Source organism: Felis catus, chromosome E1 (genome assembly GCF_018350175.1).
Source record: "Felis catus isolate Fca126 chromosome E1, F.catus_Fca126_mat1.0, whole genome shotgun sequence".
Lineage (NCBI taxonomy): Eukaryota > Metazoa > Chordata > Mammalia > Carnivora > Felidae > Felis > Felis catus.
The window spans coordinates 60,165,563-60,182,709 of record NC_058381.1 but is presented as its reverse complement, the minus strand read 5'-3'; the positions used below and the strand labels follow the sequence as shown (position 1 = coordinate 60,182,709).

The 17,147-nt window shown below is 62.9% G+C and overlaps 1 protein-coding gene across 8 annotated transcripts in view; it reads left to right on the top strand.

Annotated features, from left to right (window-relative positions):
• The window catches only part of SLC38A10 (solute carrier family 38 member 10), a 44,567-nt gene extending 29,628 nt beyond the window's left edge, over positions 1 to 14,939 (top strand). For 3 of the 8 annotated variants that reach the window (XM_023244287.2, XM_045045197.1, XM_023244286.2), the window contains 7 exons: positions 2,764 to 2,920; positions 8,156 to 8,323; positions 8,626 to 9,081; positions 9,721 to 9,837; positions 11,002 to 11,025; positions 13,091 to 13,252; positions 13,474 to 14,939. In XM_023244287.2, coding sequence (XP_023100055.1) covers positions 2,764 to 2,920; positions 8,156 to 8,323; positions 8,626 to 9,081; positions 9,721 to 9,837; positions 11,002 to 11,025; positions 13,091 to 13,252; positions 13,474 to 14,528 — 2,139 coding nt within the window. In that variant the 3' untranslated portion in view covers positions 14,529 to 14,939. The remainder of the gene's footprint in view (positions 1 to 2,763; positions 2,921 to 8,155; positions 8,324 to 8,625; positions 9,082 to 9,720; positions 9,838 to 11,001; positions 11,026 to 13,090; positions 13,253 to 13,473) is intronic. The other 5 variants (XM_023244289.2, XM_045045196.1, XM_023244288.2 and 2 more) reach the window with 5 other exon arrangements.
• The last annotated feature ends 2,208 nt before the right edge of the window (positions 14,940 to 17,147 follow it).

Genomic DNA, 17,147 nt, shown 5'->3' with positions numbered 1-17,147 from the left:
CTTGGCTCCGGCCGACTCTTGCCTCCAACGTTCCTGCTCGCAGATGGCAGTCTGGTCACCATGTGAGCCATCACCCTGTGGACCAAAACTTGCCTGGTGTCCGGTGTGGTCCCCCAGTGTCCTCACTGGCACCCGTGTGCCATTAATCTCGCGGCTTCCCCGAAGCGGGAGCGGCTCTGACTTCCCTGCCCCGGGGCTTCTGTGGGTCTGTGGTGTTTCTCCAGAGGAAAGGTGAGGGTAGAGAGCTGAGACGTGCGGCTCCTCACAGAGCCTCTGGTTGGTCCCGCGGGCTGCTCACGCTGGGGACAGCAGTCGGCTGGCGAGTGCCCCGCAGGGCCCGGGGCTGGCGTGCAAACCAGGTGTGTCAGGAGACAGGCGGGGTCTCGGTGAAGGAGGCGCAGGGACTGCCCCTGGGTGGGGAGCATGGGTGGAGCTTTGGGCCATGTCCTACGAGGGGGGGACTTGGGACGTCCAGGCCGGTGGCCGGGGCAGGCGTCTGCTTGGGACCCAGTGGAGCTGAGCTTGTTCTCTGGAACCTCTTGGTCCCATGCAGGCCCTCCTTTATAAAGCAACCTTAAGTTGTCACCTGCCAGTCTTCTTTGGGAAGCTCGGCTGTCTCCCGGTACTGGTGGAGTTGACGTTTTTTATTTTTATTTTTATTTTTATTTTTATTTTTATTTTTATTTTTATTTTTATTTTTATTTTTATTTTTATGTTTTTGGTTTTTATCTTTTTCAATAAAAATTTTTTTTTATTTTTTTTTAAGTTTTTTTATTTATTCATTTTGAGAGAGACAGAGTGAGCAGGGGAGGGAGGGAGAGAGAGGGAGAGAGAGAATCCCAAGCAGGCTCTGCACCATCAGCGCAGAGCCCGACGTGGGGCTCGAACTCACGAAACCATGAGATCGTGACCTGAGCCGAAACCGAGAGCTGGATGCTCAACTTACTGAGCCACCCAGGTGCCCCCCCCAAAAAATTTTTTTACTGCTTATTTATTTTTGAGAGAGAGAGAGAGAGTGCAAATGGGGGAAGGGAAGAGAGAGACGGAGACCTAGAATCCGAAGCAGGCTCCAGGCTCCGAGCTGTCGGCACAGAACCCGACGGGAGGCCTGAACTCACAAGCCGAACTGTGAGATCACGACCTGAGCCGAAGTGGGAAACTTAATCGACTGAGCCACCCAGGCGCCCATGTTTTTTATCTTGTGTGGGGTATTTGTCTTTTAAGCCTAGAAAGCAGAGTGTTACAGTAAGTCCTTCAGAGTCACGGGGGAAATGACTTTGGTCATCTCTGGACACCATCTTTGCTCCACGAATCTTACCTTCCCGGAAAGATGTCGTGTGCTAAAACTGAGCATGCTCAAGCAGGGTATGAGCATACTTGGCGGGGGTGGGGGGAGGGAGGTCACGGTCAGGCCCTCTTGACCCCGGTCCGCAGATGGCTTCTCCTGCCTCCCAGGTCTTGCACGTACCTCGGGTAGCCCCACTGCACCTGACTGTGGCAGGTGGGTGGGGGGTCGCTTCTGGGGGGCTCTGGGAATCCATAGGCCCCCCCCGAGCCACAGCCGACCTCGGAAGCATGGCCTGCACTTGGCCTGTGTGAGCGCCGAACCAGCAGGGTGTTTGGAGCAGCGGGGCAGAGGTGGACCTGTCCTGGAGGCTCTCCCGTCGCTCTCGCCCAGCCTTGTGAGTGGGGGCCTTTCCTCCTGGGACCGCCCCTTCTCCAGCTGTGTTGGACCCAGAAAGGCTCACTGGTTATTCTGAACGGATACATTTTAGAGTCGACGGACGTGCCCTTCAGAAAAAGGTATTGAGTTCTGAGGCTCAGAGTGCGTGCAGGTGAGTGGCAGGCTCTCCCTGGCTCCTGGGGCAGGTCGCCCCACGGGCTCCTCCCCTGCGGACTCTGCGGGACCAGAGTTCCTGCTCCCCGGGGAGAGCCTGGTGGGCCGGGCGCAGGCAGGGCAGAAATAGCAGCATCCACTGCTGTGGCGGCACAAATAACGCAGCGCTGGTCCGACGTGTGCGCGTCTTAAAATAGCTGCAGGAGGAGACGGCCTTATATAATGTGGGGTTTGTCGTACTGAATTACTGAGGGCAGCGTCTGTGATGAGCCGCGGCTCCTTCACGGGAGGGACGGGGTCGGGGACGAGGCCCCCCCGGCGGTCGGCAGCGCCTCCAGCACCGCTCCCTGGGCGGCCCCGATGGCACCCTCCTCTGTGAAGAGGTCGCGGAGCCGCCGCTTCCATGGCTTTCTCTCTGTCTGTGCCAGCGGCCCTGGGCTCGTCCAGCTCAGTGGGTGACGCTGGAGGCGGACGATCGCACCCGGGCTGTGCGGAGCCGGGCCCCCAGGGGCCTGGGCCCTCTGCAAGGCCGTTGGGTGAAGGGTGGGAGGCGCAGGGGGCCCCTTCGAGTCGGTGCGGGGCCTGACCTCTGCAGCCACCGGTGCACGGGTCCGGCTTGGGGGTCGGCTGTCTGCAGGCCGCCCTCAAGCTGCCCTCCCGCGGCCCCCAGCCCTCCCTCCCCCCACCGCCAACATGGCTCAAGCCGGTTTCGCTGACGATTCGGTCGCATTCACCAGTTAGGAGCCACCGTCTCCCAGCGGCCGGCATGAGTGGCCGGCAGGCTGGCGGGACCATGGCCCGTGTGCCCTGTGCTCCCCAGCCCCTCTTGCTGTGTGCTGTGCCCACTCGCCCCCTCCTCCCCTGCGCAGGGCAGGGCCGCAGGAACTGCCTGACCCCTTTTGCTCTCGGGTCTTTGTCTCGTCCAGGTGGTGCTCTGGGTTGGCCTGGGCATCCTGGTGGTCAGCACACACACTACCCTGTCCGTGAGCGAGGAGGCCCCCGTGGACTTGGCCGAGGAAGCCCCGGCCGGCCGGCTGGAAGAGGCCGAGGGCATCATAAAGGCAGAGGCAGCCCGGCTCCCAGGTAGGCGGCTCCCAGGGGCGCACACGGCCCCGCAGCCTCCTCGGGGCACCCTGGCGGCATCACCTCAGGGTCGCGGTGTGCAGAAGGCGCTTTCCAGGTTGTCTCACCTGCCCCTGTCCTGTTGGGGTGATAAGTGGGGCGGGGGGCTTCCAGGGCAGGGTACGGCCACCTGCTTGCCAGGGGACAGATGGCAGATGGTGGGCAGCAGACAGCAGGGTTGAGATCTCCTTGCCCACCATTCGGTGCGCCCACAGGTAAGCGGATGAGTGGGTGTGACCACATTTGCTTGCTCTGTTGTGAGTTTGTAGGGTTCGAGCCAGGTTTTGCCTGGACAAAGTCAGCAACGCCCTTGGCTTTGTTTGATGTTCCGCATTGCTCTCGGCACTCCCGCCTCCGCCCTGACGTCGATGGGTGATGACCCACGCGGCCTGCTACATCCGTGGGCCGGCCTCGGAAGGCCCGCTGGGCTGTGGCTCTGTCACCCCACCTGTGGCCGTGCCCGTGGGGTGCAGGGTGGTTTCTGAGCGTGACTTTCCAGGGTACAGAAGGGGGTCCATTGTGTCCGGAGTCGGTTGGAAGAGAAGAGGTTTCTTTGAGCCTGTGGTCCTTCCAGGCAAAGCTGGGAGGCGTGCGGGGAGGACCTCCTCCGTGCTGGGCCCTCACCCCCAGCGGTGGCCCTGCGGGGCGTCAGGCTTGGGCACCGGTGGGCTGTGCTTCTGTGGTAGCGTTCACTCTGGGGGCTCCTGCTCTGATGACAGTTGTATGCATCCGCGCTAGCAGTGCGCCTGTGCGTGTCTGACTCCCCTCCCCTGCAAAGAGACCCCCACTTGGATTGAGATTCGCCAGGCTGCCTGCCAGGCTTACCCCTCGGGAGGAGGCCCCCTAGGGGAGGCTGTTTGCTCGTGGGTTTCAGGTGTCTGTTGACGCTGATAGCTAAGGAGTGCCTGCCCTAGGTGGGAGCCCCGGTCTCCCCACCTACCGTGACTGATAAAAGAGAAGGTCCCAAAGGGCTGGCGAGAGAATTGCCAGCAGTTGAAGGCACACGGCCCTTGGATGTGTTGCCGTGTCTGTCTCTGGCCTTGAGAGCCCCTGGCTGCGTCAGTGCAGCCCACAGACTCCCCTACGGGAGTGAACAGTCCGTCCTGCGGCTCAGAGGATCCGGCTCTGCTCTCTTCTGCCTTCTTGGGGTGGCGAGGGCCGGCGGAAAGATTCCCCTTCTGGGATCCCTGCGGAGAGGACCCTGAGAATGGCAGCGTTTGCCAGGGAAACAAATCAGGGTGGTCGGAAGCTGCCTGAGCGTCCCACCCTGAGTTGCACGGGTTGGGCAGTTTGGATGGAGAAAGTCCACTTGAAGAGGGAAGTGGGTGGCCTGCACCTGCCACGCTGACAGCCCGCCGGGTCTCTCACCGCCAGGCATCTTGTGTGCTTTGGGGATGATCCTGGCAGAACTGGACTCGGGCACCGGTGTCCCCATCTCAGCCGGCTGTGGGTTTTCCAGCATCCGTCAGCACTCGGCTGCCTGTCCCCGTGGCCGCCGTAGTCCACGGCCTGTGTCAGCAGCTGCGTCCTGTCATGGAGGCGGGCTGTGGGCCCTTGGCTCACCTGGAGCCCGCCGAGGGCACATCTGGTTTCCATTTCTTCCACGAGGCTGTAACGAAACACATGGCCCCCCTTGGAACCACATGCCGTTTGTTTTTAGCGCGTTCTCCGTTTTTCTCGCCCCGGCCTCCCCCGTAATTGATGGGTTGCCTCGTTGAAGCAGAGCTGGGACCGCGGGGCCTGCCCCGTCCGTGTGCACACCCTGTCGGACTTCTGCCCGTCAGCCGGAGTGGGGTTTTATTCGTCTCTTTGATGTTGGAGAGGCCAGAATGGTGCTGGCTTTCCTTAGAGCCCCAAGCGGGCCCCGGGACAGATGATGGCGGTCCTGACCCTGCTGGGGACACACGTAACCGGCACCCATGGCCGGGCACCCCTGGGGAGCAGAGCCCCGGACGCGCAGGTGTGGCAAACAGCGAGTGTGGAGGAACGAGGTTGCTGATTCCCGTGAGGCAATTATCTGTTAAAAAGGCTAATTAGGCCATTTATCTCCTCTATCTGATGGCACCCTAGAGGGTCTGGCTGGGCAGGTCGGGTTCTGTAACTTGTTTGGCTCCCTCCTCTGAATGCACCACGTCCCCTCTCCTCTTTCCCCTCCCAGCGTTCCCTCCCCGCCCCGCGTCCCCACTGTGTATGTGTCAGAGCCCCCTTGGCCCACACTGTCCCCGCCAGCGCCCTGCGGGGGCACGGCTGGCTTCTGCTCTGTGGGGGAGGAACAAGAAGGGCCAGGACGGGCCCTGCGGGTGTTGGGCCGGAGCGCGGGCCACACGGTGGCCGTGCCTGTGGACTCAGGCAGCAGAGGGTGATGACCGCCGGCCCGAGTGGCAGCTCGCCACCGGGCCCCCTCGCCCCACACCCTGTCGCCCGAGGACTCGCCCCTGCACACAGGCGCAAAAGCGCGTGCACTCTGTGACAGATGCCAGTGCGTGTGAGGGGGACGTGGCTCCACACGCGTCTGCCTTCTCTCAGCAAGGGCAGCGGGGCCCCACCTCGGCTCTCCCGGGTCCCGGCCGCTGTGCTGCCCCCATGGTTTCTGCCCGCAGTGGGACACGGCAGTGTGCAGTGAGATAACTCCGCCAGCCCCGCTGTGCCAGGTTCAGGGGGGACCCGTGGGGCAGGGAGGGCACTGCCCCCGGTGTGCGGCCCTGAGCGACCTGGACCTGCCCTCGGAGTCCCCCCTCCAGCTGCTCTCCCGGGAGAACCGGGCCCATGGTGGTTCTTGCACCCTTGGGAAGGCGGGAGAAGGCCGTCATCGCGACGCGGTCAAGTCCAGGACAGTGCGGTTCAGACAGAAGCGCTTGCTAAGCCGCTCACAGCAACGTCCAGGCAGGTGTTTCCAAGGAGCGCTGGCAACCGGTCACCAGAAAGTTCCCTAAAAGCGGGGCCCGGCTTCCTCAAGCACCGTCAGGCAGCTGCTCTTGCTTTATGAGTACGTGGTCCCGGGGTCCTGTGCGTGTCCTGAATCAGGGTTCCCCTCCAGTTGACAGGGACCCCATGTCTGTGGACTCGGGTGTGATTGGAAAGGTCCAGTTACTTTGGTGCTTGATGGTCTGAGGTGATTGCCTTCCATCCTGACCACTGAGTGCCCGGAGAGAGGCCTGTGATGCCGGTGATCAGCAGCGTGTACCCCAACTCAGAACGGGGTTCTGGAGGGGAGAGCCAACAAGGAGGCACCCCCAGTCCCTGGTCCTCGAGTGCAGACTTCCTGGGGGCAGGGGGCAGGGCTGCTCTGGGGGCTGGGCCCCCCCAGACTGTGTCCCCGATTCCAAACACAGAGCCCAGGGCACAGTTCCGGGAGCTCCTGGCGTCCAGCTCACTGAGCCAGAATCACGGACTCGATGCCTATGCTGGACGCTGGAAAGGAAAGTCGGACGGGTAACCGTCTGTCGGCCTGTCTTGGGGCGCCCCCAGCCCGCAGCACAGTCAGGAGGGTGCGCGGGTCCCTGCCACCAGGCGGCGCAGTTCTAAGTGTGGCACAAGGCCCCTGAGAACCAGCCCGCCCCCGCCCCGGGCAGCATGAGGCACAGACACGGGATTTTCCTGGGTCGTCAGTGGTCGCTGGTAACCGGGAGCCACGACCCTGAGGCTGAGTGACGGGGTCGCTGGAGAAGCCAAGGTGCCTCTCTGCTCACTGGGCCATTTCCTGTGTGTGCGGCCCCAGCAGACTGGTGAGCACGGGCTGCTTTTCAGTCACTGAATCCGAGGGTTTGTTTGCTGCGCCAGGAGGCGTGGCTGGCAAGCTGTGCCCTACGAAGAGCCCCGTTCTAGGTGAGGAAGGACTGGTTGTTGCTGTGGACAGTGATGCCGGGGGTCAGGCCAGCAGCTGGCGGGGGGGTGCCCACACAGGGCTCCCCTCGGCCCAGACCACGCCAGGCCCTCCCTGCTCTCGTGGCGGACTCACCTTGTTCCCTGCTGAGACAGGACCACGCACAGGCTGCTCGGTCCCGTGCTAGCACGGCAGTTTTCTCTGCTTTCCCGTGTTTTTCCTTCCTCTCCTGGCCTTTTCTCTTAGCTCTGTAATCCACTGGTCAGACACCTTGATTTATTGGCGGTTCCTGTTGGAGCATGGGGCCCCGGGAAGGGGTTAATTGTGTGCCGGCGACCAGAACATTTTCACCTGCCCAGGCGACTTCACAAGCTTACTGTTATCAGCCACTTGGTTAAACTGTAGAGTTCGGAGTCTGCTTCCTGCCGGCTCGCCCCCGCCACCTGGCAGGGCCCCAGTTTGGTGAGGGCGCTATCCCAAGTTGTTGTGTGAGCGTGCCTCCCCTGGCTGGCACATTGGGTCGGCCTGGGTAATTTCCTTGGGGAGAGGCCGGGCCCCGTCTGAACAGGATTGCTGTGACCCCAGCCTCCCCGCCTTGCCTCCCCCCAACCCTGCTCAGGCCAGCGGCACTGCTGCCCGCAGAGGACGAGTTGGGGAGCAGAGGGTGACATGGCGGGTTTTTTGGGTTTTTTTGAAGTTTCTTTTCCCAGGGTGTTTAGTTTCTGCCACATTTGCCTAACGTTTTCAGTGGAGACCATTTCCTAAGAGGCTCCGTTTTGGCCCCGGCGTGTGGGCCCCGCGGTTGCTGTGCAGGTGGGCTGTGGCTCAGGACGGCTGTGTGGGGACAGGCCGCGGCACTCAGGCCGGGCCGGGGTGCCGCTTCCCAGGCTCTGCTGCTTGCCCTCATCTTCCTTGGACGCTAATTTTCACCGTCTGCAGTACGACGTTGACAGATGGCACATCGGCCTCCCTAAGCATCTCCCGTTTCCGTGCTGGCCTGCCGCAAGGGCTTGAGTTAGGGCAGGGTGGTGGTTCCAGAGAAAGGGGGACCCTGGGCCGATGCCGGTGAAGCGCGGGCTCGTGCTGCCATCTGGTGGTGACGGCCAGCGTTACGTGGAGTGTTGCTCTTCTGCACCCAGTTAGGTGTAAATTGCATCTTGACCTATTTTTGTTACGAATACACGGGAAAAATGACGGCTTTCTGTGCTACTTAGCTGCTAACGAAGGAGCAAGAGAAAGATAACTGCTGAGGCTCTGCCATTCGGCCAGGAAATGTGATTACTTACAATCTAGGGAAAACCGCCCGGTTCCCGTGCCTGTTGGCGGTGTGGCCATGTGGAAACCCTGCTCAATTAGCTGCGCCGTGCTTACAGGCCAGAACCCGCTGGTGGACGTGGCCGAGGACGGCCGAGACAAGCCGAAGCTGCCGAATAACAAAGAGGAGACGGAGCAGGCCCAGATTAAGGGCCCTGTGAACGTGCCCCAGAGGGAGGATGCCAAGAACAAACAGGAGGAGGTGCAGCTGGACCGCCCCGGCCAAGGTGGGGTGCGCGCCGGCAGGGCGGGGGAGGGGCCTGCCTCCCTTCTGGTCCTTTCGGCCTCCTTCCTTCTTTGATCCAAGTGGCTGTTCCTCCCCTGGCCACAGCAGCCGGGCCCCTTTTGTAGTTTTCCAGGAGGAATATCAGCGCTTGGACAAAAGTCCGATCCGTAAAAGGTGGCGCTTGCCAGCCCGTGTGCCACCGTCGGGCACTAGAACTCACTCCCCACCCCCACCCCCACCCCCACCCCCAGGATGGAGACCACCCTCCCCCGCCTGCTCCTCGACACACCCGTTTCCTTCCAGGCGCTGTGCTCCCGATGGGCGAGGCCCACCGCCACGAGCCCCCCGTCCCTCATGACAAGGTGGTGGTGGACGAGGGGGAGGACCAAGAAGAAGCAGAGGAGAAGGAGCGTCCGTCCAAGCACCTGGATGAAAAGGCTGTGGGCGGCAAGGCTCAGATGGCACCACCTCTGCCAGATTCAGAAAGAGAGAGACCCAGACAGGACCAGGGCTTGGAGGCAGCAGGTGGTCTCCCCAGAGAGCCCCAGAAGGTTCCAGAAGAAAATGGCCAGCCAGCCGTCGAGCCTGCGAAGGAGGACCGGGGGCCAGGAGACAGGGGTCCGCGTCCGGGGCCCCAGGCCGTGCTCCCCGAGGGGCAGGACGCCCCGGCGGCGGGCGCAGGGGAGCGAGCAGGCGGGATCCCGCTGCCAGGCCGGGCTGCAGGGGCGGCGGGCGAGCTGGCGGAGAAGAGTCAGCCCGGTGGGTGTCAGTGGGCTTGTCTCGGCACACTCCTCTCCCTCGAGAGGCTCCCGTGCCGTCGGCCCCGCTGGGGGGGAGGGGGGCTGGGGCGGGGCCGTGGGGACTGATTGTCGTCACTAGTCCCTACTCTCTTGCCCGGGTCCCGAGACCGGCATGTCAGTAAGTGAGCGTAGCGGCCCCTTCAGCAGCTGTTGGGGAACCTGGGAGTCTGGTGGCTTGACAGCTACCGTGGTATCTGTCACACAGCTGTCTGCCGGACCACTAGATGTCAGGTGCCGCGCTGTGCCTGGGTGTGTGGGCACACACGGGGGACGGGCGGGGAGCGCTTGACAGGTACCACGTTGTTAAGTGCCGTCTGAGTGCTGCTTGGGACGGTTCTCGCATGTTAATTGGTGAAGGTGGTTAACGCTGGCTCGCTGCCACGAGCCCGTGAGCCTGTTAAATATGTTTTTACGACTTCCCCGGTGATCGGCAGGTTGGGTATGAGCCTGCTGACAGAGGGGCCGCGTGGAGGGGGGTTTTCGGAAGCAGCTCCCCTCCTTGTCCCTCCTCTGCCGCCCTCTGCCTCCACCCCCTCCCCACCCGCCTGCCGCTTCCCTCTGAACTCTCTGCAAACCTCCAGAATCTTCGTGTGTGCAGGTGGGAAGGTTCCCCTCCCGGTGAAGCTGGCCCCCGAGCCTGGGCCGCAGGCAGAGCTGCGAGAACAGAGGAACGCGGAGGGCCAGGGCGGAGGCCATGCTGGCAGCAAACTGGAGGGTAAGGCCTTCGCTTTCTTGCCGCATCCTCCCTGGGGCCCCGCGACGTCTGCCCCTCCCTCCCAGACCCACGGCGATGACGGAGAAGGAGCCGCAGCCGGTGCCTGTCCTCCTGGGGGGTCCTTTCGAGGCGTCCCCAGCCCATCCCCCACCTCGGTACTTCCTGGTGTCCCCCTGAGGAGAGACTCGAACCACCCCCTCCCCACCAGCAGCTTTCTCTCCGGCCCCTCCCGAGGCACGGTTTTTTACGTCTCTTTCTCCCCTTAAGAGAACATCTGTCGCCCTGTCACACGGTCCTCCGTTCCCATTTGTAGCTCCTTGAAAGCAGCTACGCGCGTGTAGTGACGAGCGCCGCCAGGCGTAGGCGAGTTTGAGCGCCCAGACGCTGCTCGTGTTCAGGATGTGTCTTCCCCGTGACCCACTTGGGCAGGGGGCTGTTGTTGCCCTTGGCTCAGGGGGAGATCTGTGCCACCCGCAGTGAAGACTGGCACCTGTCCCAAAACAAGAGTCTGTCTTGCTTTCCTCCGGCGGTTCATCTCCCTTTCGACCTTCGAGCCTCTTTGGGGGTGACCCCCTCCTAGCGGCCCCTCCCCGTTGGACACTGCCTCTGTAGCGTGGGTGGGGGCAGCCTTCCCGGCTCGCAATCTCCTGGTGACCAGGGGCCCTCTGTGCATGTGCTCGCCCGGTGAGAACACAGCCCTGGCCTCACCGACTTTGTCTGAGGCGTGGCCCCCGTGAGCCCTGCGAGGACATTTCTCCCTGTGCTCCCGGGGTCTGCGCGGGGATCTCGCTGGAGCAGCACTGGGGGCAGCTCCTGGTACACATGCCTCGCCTCCCCCCCCCCCCCCCCCCCGCCCCAGCTGCTTCCCAGCGGGTCTCGTGGGGTCAGCCAGCTCCAAGCACTGAGCCTGGGAATGTCTGCTGAACCTCTGAATAGCCAGACGCCCGAACCAAGAGGCACTGGAGTTCGGGGGGTGCTTTCGGAGTTTCACACGTGTTGCTTTGTCTTTGGTTTTAGTCTCCCTGTGTTTATTGATTCCGGTCCTTATAATCTATTGCCTAAACCTGTTTGATTCTTTTGATTTTTTTTTTTCTTTCTGAAAAGAGAATTTTCACAGTTTCCTATTCTGCCTTTCTTCCGTACGCCTCTCAATGGGATGAACAGCTGAAATCAAAAAGATAGTAGCAGGTATGAACCCAGAGGAGCGCGTCCTGATAGAAAGCCTGCTTGCGGAGGGTGTTAAAGCTGCAGGAACAGAGATGCCACGGGCAGGCTGCCCGTAACAGCCAGACCCCGGGAGCCACACACATAGCCTGTCCCCCGGGCTTGGCCCCAGCCCCTTAGCTGGGGTCCCCCTGGTGCCCCAAGTCACGGCTTTTCACAAACGGCCCGGCCCTGGAGGGCAGTGGGTGCTGTCTGTAAGTGCCATTTGCTTCCGGCGTCCCCTGAGGACGGGGCCCACGTGTAACTCCTGCCGCGTGCATGGCCCCGTGTGACTCTGTCTGCATGTCTGTTACGTTGCATCTGTGAGGCCAGTCCCTGTGGTCCCCGGGGCCGGGCTCGGCCTGTGGGCACGGCCTGCCACCACTCCGGTTCACGTCTGCCCTGTGTGTTGCTTCTGGCTGGACATGACATGGGGTCACCTCACTCCTCTTCCAGCATCCGTCCGGTCCCCCGAGGGGCCGCGAAGGATGGGGCCTGCCTCCTCCAGCACTGCGGACGGGCGGTTTGGGCAGCATGTGAGGCTGTCCTTGTACCGTTGACCATGATGTGGCCATGAGCCACAGGTACCCAGGGTGACAGCGAGGCCCACGGCTCAGGTGGCTGGTCTAGAGCCCAGTGGAGATGGCGCGGAGTACTTCCTTCACGCAAACGGGGCGTGTGGAGCCCCGCGTCGGTCTATGGAATGTGGCTCGGGCAGGCGTCTTCATGACCTTAGGGTGTCTGGATGGGCGCCTGGGGAGCGGGGGCTGCTGAGGGGCCCTGTCCTCTGCCTGGCCCTGCCTTCTGTGTCACCTGGTCCTCCTGTCCTCCCTGAGGGTCTGGCTCAGCATACTCCTCATTGGCCTCTGGGGGAAGGCCACTGCGGCCCCTGGGAGGAGGCCAACCCCGTGCTATTGTAGCACGTCACAGGTCACCATTGGGGAGGACGGGCCAGCACATCTGCGTGTGCCCGGCTGTGGGGCCTGGTCGGAATGTTTGCATGACCACCCACAGAACGTTTTTCTTCGTTCCGAACTTTCCCCCCGACCGGCTCTAACCGCTCACATCATCTTCCACGTGTCTCCTCTGTAGAGACACGCGTGTTGTAGAAGTCGCATAAGCTGTGGCTGCTTGCTGCGAAAAGCTGACCCAGCGCCAAAGCATTCGTAGCGGACACGAGCTCCCGTGTGCCCGCCGGTGGCTGCCTGGCGCGCGGACTCCAGGCCTCTTCCCGGGCCCTTGTTATGCGTTGGTGGTACAAAGAGAGCACGGCGGGCCCTCTTACACGCACCTGCTGCTCTGGCCTCCTCCCATTCCAGCCTGGCACTCCTCTAGGGCCGGCCTGCAGCCCGTCTCCAGAGCGGCAGGCAGGGGCAGCGTCGGGACCCCTGTGCGCCAGCAGCCGGCCTCTGGTCCGTCAGGTCGCAGGTCTGGTCCCTGCTGGAAAGGAAGGCAATTGTTTGCCTTTTTTTTTTTTTTAAATCTTTATTTTTGAGAGACAGACACAGCGCACAAGCGGGGGAGGGGCAGGGAGAGAGGGAGACGCAGAGTCTGAAGCAGGCTCCAGGCCCTGAGCTGTCAGCACAGAGCCCGATGCAGGGTTTGAACCCACAAACCGTGAGATCATGACCCGAGCTGACGTCGGACACTTAACTGACTGAGCCCCCCGGGAGCCCCAAATTCTGTTTGTTTCTGAAGTTCTCAACTTGGCGGACGCTTAGAGAATTAGTATTGTTTCTGTAGAACAGTCTGCAGTTTAAATCACCCAGCCCAGAAGGCCACCGTCACTGCCATCGTGGCCCAGAACCTTCTCTGGGCTTTTCTCAGCCTTTATTCCCAGCAAGTGACAATCGAAGCAGCCGGGACCCCGCCGGGCGTGGCTAAACCACAGGCCCACGTGAGCCGGCACCGGCACCGGCACCGGTGCAGGGTGTGCTGGGGTGTGTCCCCGCAGGCGACCCGGTGGTGTGGCCGCACGTCTCGCACTCCCCTCCGGCCGGCACAGCCCCCGTGCAGCGGGGCCGGCTCTCACCGCGCGTTCTCCCAACAGAAGCTGGCCGGGCGGAGATGCTGGACCATGCCGTCCTGCTGCAGGTGATCAAGGAGCAGCAGGTGCAGCAGAAGCGGCTGCTGGACCAGCAGGAGAAGCTGCTGGCGGTGATCGAGGAGCAGCACAAGGAGATCCACCAGCAGAGGCAGGACGGCGAGGAGGGCAAGTCGGGGCCGGAGCGGGAAGGGGGTGGTCCCCGGACGCAGGATGCCGGCAGTGTCTCCCGGCGTCCCCGTGTGGCTGGGCGCCTGGCTCCGGGGCCTGGAGTCCCCCTGGGGGCTTGTGTTTCTTGACACGGCTCCGCTGGCCAGTTCTCCTTTCCAGTCCCTTCGTCAGCGGCTCCTCACTTCTGTAGCCAAACCGGTGGCCTCCTTCATTTGCAGCTGAAGTGCCGCCCGAGCCTGGAGTGGCCGTGCCCAGGGGGAAGGAGCTGGAGGCCCCCGGTGAGGAGACCGTGGAGCACCCCCCCCAACAGCCTTTGGAAGCCGCGCTCGGAGCTCCGGGGCGACCCCCTGCTCCGCCCCAGGGGCACGGCCAGCGCTCCGCAGAGGAGCCCGTGGGGGCCGCGGGCAGAGCTCCGGCCGGTCCTCCTGGCGCGGCCGACGCGGAGCCCCGGGCTGCCCCGGCTGAGCCGAGGGAGGGCCGGCCGGGCGTCGTGCCTGAGGCAGCGGGCGCCGGCATGCGGGAGCGGGTGCCCGTGCCGGGCCCTGCTGAGGCGCCCAGGAGCCCAGAGAAGCTCGTCGCCGGCGAGTTCCCGGAGCAGGGTCAGGACGTTTTTGGCGGAGGCTCCCGCGAAAGGAGGAAATCCAGAAAAGAGGTGGCAGCCACTGGTGCCGGGGTTCGGAAGGAGGCAGATGCGCTGGAGGCGAGGGAGATAAGGGACCCGCGTGTGAGGTCGCAGCCAGTCATCCGAGACCAGGGGCCTGCAGGCCTGGCCAGCAAGCCCGGAGGAGCGGCCCCCCGGGCCCAGGCCGAGACCCGGCAGCTGGGGCACCGGGCTGTTTCCGCACTGGGTCAGGCTGGGCAGCAGGGCGGTCACCTGGAGGCCAGAAGGGAGGCCCCTGGCGGGGACCGTGTGCCTGCTCAGGGGGAGGACGCTGCCGTCCAAGAACCTGAGCAGAGGCCAGACCCAGATCTTGGGCCCAAACCAGCCATCCCCGGGGCCCAGAAGCCAGACTACGCCAAACCCAACCGAGACCTGAAAGTCCAGGCTGGTTCTGACCTTCGGAGGAGACGGCGGGATGTGGCTCCCGGGGCAGGGGGAGCCCCAGCCCCGAAGGACAGGGTCATCATCAGCTTCAACCCTCTCCCGGATGTGCAGGTCAACGATCTCCGGAGTGCCCTAGAGACCCAGCTCCGCCAGGCTGCAGGGGGTGCTTTGCGGGTGGTCCATGGTCGCCAGATTAAGCAGCTGGCTGAGGCCCTGGAGGATCCCTGAGCACCCCTGATGGCCACCGTCCTCCTGGCTGGCTGGTGTCACCCAGCCACACCGGGACCACGTGGGGTGGGTGCGGAGTTCCAGAGTTGACACCCTGGGTGGGAGTCTGAAAGACCTCTCACTGCGGCCTCGTTTCCAGACAGCTTGTGCCTGTGCTATCCCGCCTCTTGTCCAAGTGACTGAGCTCGCTGCGGCCTCGAGGAAAAACAGCCACTCGCCAAGACTCCGACGATGCAGCGTCCGGTTGGGGCCTCGAGAGAGGCCGGCTGGGGACCACAGCCCCGACAGGGGCTCGGGGAGAGCGAGAGCCCCCCGTCTGCCCGACTCCAGTTGCTCTGTTCATTGTTCACGCGATGTTCTGAGTGTTGTGGAAAACCCTAATACACACTGCCACCGCCTGGCTGCTCAGTGGACGCTGCTTCGTGTCTGTGGGGCACCGGGCACGGGGCTGGGCTGCCCACGGGGTCAGAGAGCTGCCCGGGTGCACACCTGCCCCTGCCCCTTCGAGCTCTGCTCTGCGTGCTCCAGTCCCTGCGGTTTCCCAAACCAGAAAGTGGTTTTAAACATAACCAACGGCGCGACGTCTGGTTAGCGGGGCTGGCGTCGAGGAGCCCCTGTGGCCAGCGCAGAGCTGCAACAGGCGGCCGGAGAACCCCTGTTGACCAGACCTCACGGGTGACACGGAAACTGGACCCCACGCAGCCCCGGAAAGACCCTGTGAGCAGGCGGGGTGGTGTTTGGGGGAGACTTTCAGGCAACGGAAGCCCAAGGCTGCCCCCGGCTTTTCGGAGGCTGGTCGGGGGGCAGGTGTGACTGGCACGTGCGGTGGGCTGCCCACCTTCAAGCTCAGGCCTGTGCCAGCTCCGTCCCACGTATATGCCCCACACCTCTTCCAAGGGCAGGGGCCCCGGGTGCGGCTGCTCCCTGACAGCTGGCCGGGGGTGCCTGGGCGGTGGAAGGACCACAGCTGCCCAGGCAGCTCCAGCCGTCGCTTCTGTCCTCCCCCGCACCTTTGAAATCGTGTAGTTTTTTCTGTCCTTGGACGGCTTGAGGACCAGAAATTAGTAATGAGGGGAGGGAGAGGAGCGCTGCTTCTTCAGAGGAAAGCCCCTGGTGAGGCTTGGGTGAGGAGGGTCTTGGGTGTTTCCTATCCTTTTTTAAGTAAAAATTCCAAACAAACCACGCTCAGTGGGAAGACACCTTTTGGATGTTTCCCTAGGATCCGAACTCTGTTAAGTTTTTAGAGTGGGATTTTATTTCCAAACATATTTACCCACGTACGTTCTAGACCCGAGTTTCGCGTCTTCCTGGAGGTCCTGCCATCCTGCAACTTCCTTCCAGGGCAGGGGCAGGGTCGTGCTGTCCTTGGATACTCTGGTCCTGGTGCCACCCACACTCTCCCTGTCTCCTGGCTCTCACCTCCACCTCCCCCCTGTCCACAGCCCTCGGGGAAGAACCTGGGACCTCTGGGTGGGGCCGCCTTGCCAGAACTGCAGAGAGCTGGGGTGGGGGGTGGGGACTGATCGCTGGTGCCAAGCAGGTGCGACGGGCAGTCTGGCTGAAGCAGCAAGCACGGCCGGCCGCAGGCGCCCCTCCTCGTGGGTAGCTGCCCTGAGCGAGTGGGGAAGGATCCTGCCTTCAAGGTTCCCATCTGAGGGCAGGGCCACCCGAGGGGTAACACCAGTGACCAGTACAGAGGCATACGAGGAATTGGGTGTGATGACAGCCGTATCCAGATGCCAGTTTCGTTGAATTTCCCTCCATAAACACAGTCTTAAAGATGGGGCGAATTTAGTGAAGCCAGAAAGCAAACACAAAGGCCAAGGAACTTGGAAGGGATCTTGGTGTGTGGCCCAAAGGGGAGGGACACATAGGAAGCACGAGACAGAATTGGGAGGCATGGGGGCAGGAGGGGACCTGGCAGGACGGTTCTGGAAGGGCCTGAGCCAGTGGCCAGCGGACACCCACACACTCCGCACGAGAGGCTGTCAGGACCTGGGACAGTGTGCAAGGGTCTAGAGCACACCCTCGAGGCTCCATGAGGAGCATTGTGATAGTGGTGGGGGTTGTGGTAAGGATCACTGGGCTCCCAGGCCCGCCCCTTCCCCCTCAGGCCCCTGGGGTGTGTGTGGGGTCAGCAGAGGGTAGTCACCTGCTCCGCCCCCCCCCATCAGCATGTGGATGCTGGGGACTCCTGAGATGCCAGGGGCTGCGTGGAGCCCAGGGGTAGCACAGCCGCCACACCCCCGGGAGGGGCTCTTGGAGCACAATCCCCAAGCGTCCAGCAGGTGGCACTCAGGACCCGTGGGATCCTCAGCCACAGGCACTGGGGGTCCTACTGGCTGTGTGTGCTGCACATAAGCACTGCAGGGTGGGGTCAAGAGGGCTTGGGCTCTGACCCCAGAGGAGGCCCCACATGCTGTCACTGCTGCTGGGTTCCTAGGCCAGACCCTCTCTGGGCTGGCTGGTGCCTCACCCTCCCAGCCTCTAGAAGGGCAACCCCTCCTTTTTTGCCTCTAAGTCCAGAAAAAGCACCTGAGTTTCCTTCCCTACGCCCGAATCTTTCCCCCATGGCGTTGACGTCCTTTGGTGCGTCCTGTAAACCAGTAACTACATTTG